Raw genomic sequence first — 7,759 nt, 5'->3', positions numbered from 1 at the left:
AGGTTAAGGTGGTGAAGAAGTCCCAATAGAAGAAAGCAAAGTCTTCAAGGAAGACGGAGAAGCTGATCAATGGCTTACCCTAATTCAGCATGCCAAATGAGGGTACTAACTCCACTCCTATTAAAGGAAGGGAGCTTTCTGTTGTCTAGTTTTTTTGTTTAGCTAGAATAATGTCTATGCTAGTATAAGTGTCTCTATGAGCCTTTATAGAAGTACCTAATTCTAATGTATCACAATTGCATGTTTGGCGTTTGGAACTACGAGGCTATGTGTTTTTGTTAGCATAGACTACGCTGAGCTATCAATATCTAAACAGAGTAGTCCAATCTTTTGTACTATTCTAATCTATGATCTAGGGTGATACAACAGGTATGAACTCTTTATTTTTCAAAAAATAAAACATTTGCCAACGAAAAATCATCGGTTAGGAGATATACGGCCCGGCGGTGCTTCAAACTTTTATTTACGAAGGGTTTTGATTTAATAAACCTCGCTAGAGCCCAGCCCAAAACATATGGCCCAATCTGTATTAAGAGTTTAGCAGAATAAAAATATTGAAAAAAAGAAAATTAGGAAGAGCTGGAGTAACGAAGAAGAAATAAAATAAAGTTTCAATCTTTATTTAGTTTTCTTCTGCAAAACCATTCGCAATTTCCACAAAACCCTCTCCTTCAGTCTCTAGTGAAACCAATTTTCCGGCGATCTAATTTCCGATGTCGGTAAGTTCAAGCATCTATTACACACTCAGACGCCTAGGGTTTTACAAAATCGAGCAAAGATTTGATTTTTAATTCGATTTTTTTTTTTTCACAGATCTTCGAGTATAATGGAGGTGCTATAATCGCAATGGTGGGGAAGAACTGCTTCGCCATCGCCTCCGATCGCCGCCTCGGCGTTCAGCTCCAGACAATCGCAACCGACTTCAAGAAGATTTACAGAGTCAGCGATAGGCTCTTCCTCGGCCTCTCCGGCCTCGCCACCGATGCTCAGACTCTGTAAGTTTGAATTGCTTGTTGAACTCTTAGGGTTAGGGTTTGGGAGTGTTGAGTTTGGATTGGTGTAATTTTTTGTTTGGGTAACTTGGTGAAGGTTTCAGAGGCTTATGTTTAAGCACAAGCTGTACCAGCTGAGGGAAGAGAGGGATATGAAGCCTGAGACTTTTGCTAGTCTCGTCTCGGCTATTCTCTACGAGAAAAGGTTTGTAATTTGGTTCAATTTTGATTGGGTTATGTGTATGCTTGACCAATTTGATTGGTATTGTGTGTTTTAGCTTAGTGGGGGAAAAACTAGGGTTTTTACAGTAATGGCATATGAATCCCAAGTGTGTTCTCCTTTTTGTTGATTTAGGTTCGGTCCATACTTCATTCAGCCTGTGATTGCTGGATTGGGAGATGAAGACAAGCCGTTCATCTGTACTATGGATTCAATCGGAGCCAAGTAAGTTCATGTTCGGTTTTTATGTTATGAATTTCGCATGATTTTAGAACTGCCTGGATGTCAGGACTTCAAAATAATGTTTTCAAATTTTCTGAATAGGATAAAGATGCATGCTTTTCTCCTACTTTGAGTGTATATGCTTACATTGCTTCCTATAGTGATGCCATTTCTGCTATGTGTATTCAGGGAACTGGCGAAGGATTTTGTTGTTGCTGGCACTGCATCAGAGTCCCTTTATGGTGCTTGTGAGGCAATGTTCAAGCCTGACATGGTTTGTTTCTGTACTCAACTATTCAAGATTTGTTATTTGAACTGCTTGTATTATTCTATATATCAGGTTTTTTAGTTTTAGATACTTTAGACCATCATATATGTTCAATATAAGTAACTGTCAAGAACTTGGCTACTCCAGAAATGTCATAGTGCCAATTGTAATTTATAGTTAACTTAATAAACTGTGTTGATTGCCATGAGTGGAAATTCTAGAAGTGGTACATAACGGGGATATTAAAATCAAAGAGAAGACAAGCTAGAGATATTTTCTGTGTTGTACCTCTTGTGAAGGCACTAACGTGCTAGATAATAGAAACAAGCTTTTGGAGAAAAACAGTAATAATGATTCTGAGGATTTAATAGGGCATTACTTTTGTCATAGTTGCTCTAATTGGTTGGAAAATCACAGTGAATTACAATTGAGCAGTGGTAACAAAAAGCAGAGTGATTTCTAATGGATTGTATTTGTAAATTGTCCTTCAGGAACCTGAGGAATTATTTGAGACTGTATCTCAAGCACTTCTATCATCAGTGGATCGAGACTGTTTGAGTGGATGGGGTGGCCATATCTATGTTGTGTAAGCTTCTTCTTATTCCTTACTTTTCCTCTTATTATGTAATTGCTATACGAGGTATATCCAATACAAACTCTTTCATCTTAATAGCTGCTAAAGAAATCAAGTAAGATATGCCTGTTGCAGTTGAATACAATGTTAGGCAATCAATTTGTCAATGCCATAACTTTGGCAGGAAGATTGTTCACTTAATATCTTTAGCGCTATGTAAGAAGCGGTATGGTTCTGTATCCTTGGGGCATACTGTTGCAATGCCTATTGTGACAGAGCTGTAAATCTGCCTAGAAAAGAGAAGGGACTAAAATTTAATAATAGCTGCTCTTACCATAACATACATTTATTGGTGATGAAATTGAGCATTAATTCAAGCTTTTTCTTCCTTTTTATACCAGGAATCAATTTCTAGGGAAGACTGACTTTTTAATCCTTTCTAAATGATTTCTTCTTCACCTTCTAGACTTCTAGTGGATTTCACCTCCATCTTTTGGTCTCCTTGTATGTGAGAGGTATTGCTGCTGTCTAATATGTATATTCACTCTTGCAGGACACCAACCGAGGTGAAGGAGAGGATCTTGAAGGGACGGATGGATTGATGCTTCATGGATGTATTGAATCCATTCCTCCTCATGTTTGTGTCTTTGACTTCAATGGGCAGCTATAAGCTCTTGTGGTGATTCAAGGCTCTATGTTCTGTGTTGACCAAACTATGTAATTTTATCATATTAGATTTTCACTTGAGGAATTGTTGGGAAGTAATTCAGATGTGCTTTTTAGTTATACAATCAGTACGGTCTTAAATGTTTCTTATTGAGAATGCACATTTATCCAGATATATTTGCTTCTCTGATACATTTTGTGTCAGCTGGTCCTTATTCTTGACCAGTGGAATCTACTGTGATGGTTCCTCGATTCTTTTGCCCAGTACTCCTCATCATATTTCTAATTTTTGCCCAAGGAATATGTAATCCCTTGTATTCAGGAAAAATTGAATATGGATCTTGTGGAGTTTAGATGGTTTATTGCCATAGGCCGTAGCTAATTTAACACGGTGTTACTATGTTGTGCTCTTAAGCTTTTTATGTGTACGGGCTTATACATGTCTATGATTTACGTAGTATAGGACAAAGACTCCCCCAATCAGAAGCCACCTTTCTTTTGGATCAGGCCTGCATTTGTGTAAATGGACCCAAGAAAATGCACAATTACACAAAAAACAATACAGTAGTTCTGATAGCGTGCTTTTTCTACTATGACAGGTGAATTAGGTTTGAGGAGTAGAATATTTTTTGACATCCTGCGAATCATATGAACCAACTTTGGATGTGTTCATGGATGAATTGACATGGGATTGCCTTTGCCTAGAGGATAGGCAATTGTGTAGGGTACAAGTCTTAACCTAGGACTTTAATCTTGGAATAAGAGGTAATACACTAATAACTTGTGGGAGATTATTTTCGTTAGCAGAAGACTTTGAACTAAGAATCTTGGAATACTGAAATCCAGGATAAATGGTTTCCCATTGCTTGCCATGGAAGTTTACCTCTTCTCTAAAGAAACCTCATAAAGTAATACCTCCATATTTCCCTCATATACCTGAACGAATTGTGTTACAGGCACTGTGCTGCTGCAACAGATTGATCATCATAGTTTCCAATGGAGGGAGAAGAAGAGAGCAAGCAATCAGATCCGCGGAGCTTAATCCCTTTCTCCGAGCTCAACCAAGTCAGCTCGGATTTCATTCTAGCCATGACTATGCACGAACAAGAGCACGCATACAGGATGCTCGAAACAATTGAAAGTGAAAGCGAAGAAGAAGATGAAGAAGATGATGATGATGATCAAATTCATGATGTCGACGATGATACTTCTTCCTCTGAGGAATTCTATCATCAAGATGATGCTGATTTCTTTGATCTTCTCGGTGACGATAATGGAAGCGACAGTGACCAAGAAATGGAGGAAGATGACTTTGGTGATCTGGACGTGGATGAACTAACTTATGAGGAATTGTTAGCACTTGGAGAGTTCATAGGGGAACAGAAAAGAGGTCTGCCCAGCAATGAAATCTCTACATGTTTGCATCCCCACACATACAAATTGTCTCCAATTTATCAGAGCAAGAATAGCATTATTGATAAGTGTGTGGTATGTCAGTATGAGTATGAAGATGGTGAGGCTTTGGCTGCATTGCCTTGTGAACACCCTTATCATTTGGAGTGTATAAGCAACTGGCTTCAGATTAAAAAGTGTTGCCCTATTTGCAGCACAGAAGTTTCATCATCATCCAAAACCAAAATTGTATAGCTGTCTGTTAGGATTATGAATTTCATTATTTATTGGCTCTGATTGTATACTTGTCAATGCATGTACAAGATGTCTGTTCCTCACCCTATGCAAAAAATAAAAATGATAGCTTATACTTTACCTACAATCCAGGCATCTAATCTGAGATTGTTCTGTAACTCTATTTGTACAGACAACACCACGCAGCCTAGTATAATTTTCTAGGCTAAAGAGGAAAGCTTCTATAATGTATTCTCTCATAAGCTACGAGTACACAACAATAGGGTCGTTAAAAGGCAAATAGAATCCTCCCCATACTGGAGTTTCTTCCCTTGATTTTAAGTGCTTGTTTTTTTAATTTTTTACGACAATGTGTTTGGATAAAATATTTCTGAGGAAAAGATGAAAAGAGCAAGCACAATGCCAACATAGATGAGGAGCCAAAGCCCCAGAAACCACCAAATTTTACAGCCTGCTAGTGCATGCTTTAAGAATAAGTTAAAGAAGAAAACATATCATATCTTGAAGAGCAAGGAAAGGAGCAAGTTAGATGTCAATTTGTCAAAGCAGCCTTCTTACCTTGTCCACCAAGAACATAAACAAATACCAAAATTAAAGAATTTTAATTATCAAAACCACACGATGGCACAAACAAGGAGGAGAAGTCTCTGAGGAAAAAAAAATCAAACTTTTCAAAGTTTGAAAGTTCTAAGGCGCCGCCTTTAGCATAGCGCAGCTGCCATTGGTGGTCTCAGTTTCTTAGTCTCAAAGTCTCGGTAGTCTTGGGGCAGGTCTTATCTTGTCCCCAGGCAACATGCCAAAACAGATCTAAAAAACCTTAACTGGACACGGACTAATTTGACAACCCGATGGAAATAAATTTAGTTTAATGTATATAAATTGGAATGGTAATACAATATTCATATAGAGTAGAACAAGAGCGTGAAGCATGATGGCTGACCTCCTTCGATTCAAAAAAAAAAAGAGCGTGAAGCATGTAACTGATGTGAAGTTCTTGTCCTTTGTGGTGCACACTTTAGCGCTTAACAAATATATTTCATATATAAAGACGAAACATAAAGGAATACGAAATTGACAATAAGCTTTGTTTATTTCTAGAGTTTATGAGTGTTACAGGGACGAATAACGATTATTCTGATTTGTATCACTCTCACTATTTGATGAAGTTTATCAACATCAGTGATTTACAATAAGTATAGTGTTTTAATTGTTGTTAACATCAGTGATTAATAATCAATCATGAACATAGATTCTATTTGTTACTTGAAATTTACCAGTCAAAACCTTAATTTTTGTAAGCATATAACAATAGTTTAAAACCTTAATTTCTTGCAAATATATGTCACTTTGAGGACTCATGTTACCACTTCAATAACTCATATGATAACTAGAAAAGTCTTGTTAATGTGAATAAGATCTTCATCAAACTAAAATATGTTATTGATTGAGTTAATAAATACTAAAATTGATAATTGTATGTATCTCATATATATATTAACATACTGTAAAAAATTTTGCATTGATATATTTATCAATTTTATACAATGGTAGATGGGTAACCAAACAACTGATGATCAAACACTTTTAACTTATAAGATACAAGATTCATTTCTAGACTTTCTGATCTTAATTAGCTTTCAGAATTCACGTGAAAACAGCACAACCCTTGAAAGCCAAGTTGTTCAAATGGCGCATAATGCCTACCCCAGAATATAGTTCTATCAATTCTCAAGCTGCAAAAACAACATGAGCAAGTTGTCAATTTCCGGCGGACACCATTAACAAAAAGATTTCAAAATATTAATCTAGGGATTAACCCCTGCACAGAGTTTGTGACTTTATCTTTGGAGGTGTGGAAGAGAATGAAGAATGGGACAAATTGGCGGCTGACTTTTGAGTGCAGCCCCTTTGGATTTGTGACCCTTTTGTCATTAGGGTAGCTGTAGTCAATATTTTGACAAAAGAGGATCGATTAAAAACGTGTTCATTTCACTTGGTCACTTTGCCCCAATTTCTTGACCCACATAAATTTAGAAACTAGGACCAAAGTTTCTCTGTGCTAGTTCACTTGTGCTTAAAGTAATGTTTAGATTATAGTAATTTTAGGATCGTGATTAGATATTAGTCACCCACATTCTTCCTCTGGTTTCACACCCCAGACAAAATGCTTCTATTTCTCTTAGATTAGTGTGGAAAGTTTTTACTAAGCATTGATTAATTTGGAGACTGATTAATGATCACACCACTAACTTTACAGTTGAAAAGGAGCCATATATGTTTCTCCTTTTAGGCAAAGCGACCTTAAATTTCATGGTTAAGTGGACTTGATACTTGATGCCTTGTTCTTTTTATTTGCTCGTGCAAATTAGGAAATGAGTGGAAAACGAGAGCAACATTGGCATGTTTACTCACGTAATTCGATGAACAGAAAAAAAAATTCCTGGAGGATTCACTAGCCTTTTATGTGTGGATTAGTAACATTTGATTTTCTTTGTGCTAGTAACACGTGAGGACTAAGGAATCATAACTTGTTTTCTTTTGGGAAAATGCTCATTTATCCAATTTTAGCTTAAAATTTGCCCACTTGCTCCACTAACTGTTTTTTAATCCCGTTTACCCAAAACACTCTAAGGGATTATTTCCCCTTTACCCAATTAATTCTTTTTTTTATTCTTTTTATTTATTTTTGGGACTTTTTTGCCCTCTCCCCCCTCACCGATTTCTCTGTCCTCCCCCCTCACCGATTTCTCTCTCTCTCCAGACGACGTCGGATCTCTCTCTCCCTCCCTCCATCCCTCCAGCAGGTCGCCCACGACGCCGGCTCTCGCCATCGCCGCGCCGAAACTCGTCGTCGTGCTCTCCGCTGCCAGGCTCGACGCCAAGCCGACGGTCCTCGTCGCTGAGAAGCTCGGCGAGGCCGGGTTTGACCTTCTGAAGGAATCGACGACGGACTGAAAACTGCTATCTGCTATTGTGCAATCATAACCATAAAAGTTGTAACATTAGTGCCCCCCAGTAGACTTTGTATTGGGGGCTAATGATGACTGCTTTATTTATTGACGGACTGAAAACTGCTATTCCAAAGTAAATGTAGTGTTAAATTGCAGTAGTCGATAAATGAAAAAAATTGTGTGGTTTGTGTCAGTCTAGTGGGGGGCAGTAGACTGAAT

At 37.6% G+C, this 7,759-nt stretch overlaps 2 protein-coding genes across 2 annotated transcripts; both read left to right on the top strand.

Annotated features, from left to right (window-relative positions):
• Nucleotides 1-559: 559 nt before the first annotated feature.
• On the top strand, nucleotides 560-3,134 carry LOC133740504 (proteasome subunit beta type-3-A). The gene is made up of 7 exons (XM_062168460.1): nucleotides 560-719; nucleotides 814-995; nucleotides 1,090-1,197; nucleotides 1,348-1,437; nucleotides 1,624-1,708; nucleotides 2,194-2,288; nucleotides 2,830-3,134. The coding sequence occupies exons 1-7, from the start codon at nucleotides 714-716 to the stop codon at nucleotides 2,876-2,878; spliced, it is 615 nt and encodes a 204-aa protein (XP_062024444.1). The 5' UTR covers nucleotides 560-713; the 3' UTR covers nucleotides 2,879-3,134.
• A 129-nt stretch (nucleotides 3,135-3,263) lies between these two features.
• On the top strand, nucleotides 3,264-4,786 carry LOC133740503 (E3 ubiquitin ligase BIG BROTHER-related). Its single transcript, XM_062168459.1, has one exon. It carries the CDS (start codon nucleotides 3,939-3,941, stop codon nucleotides 4,587-4,589), a length of 651 nt encoding a protein of 216 aa, XP_062024443.1. The 5' UTR covers nucleotides 3,264-3,938; the 3' UTR covers nucleotides 4,590-4,786.
• The last annotated feature ends 2,973 nt before the right edge of the window (nucleotides 4,787-7,759 follow it).

The sequence above is a fragment of the Rosa rugosa genome, chromosome 3 (genome assembly GCF_958449725.1).
Source record: "Rosa rugosa chromosome 3, drRosRugo1.1, whole genome shotgun sequence".
Classification (NCBI taxonomy): Eukaryota; Viridiplantae; Streptophyta; class Magnoliopsida; order Rosales; family Rosaceae; genus Rosa; species Rosa rugosa.
The sequence above is the reverse complement of the archived record's forward strand: the minus strand, read 5'-3'. Positions and strand labels throughout refer to the sequence as shown.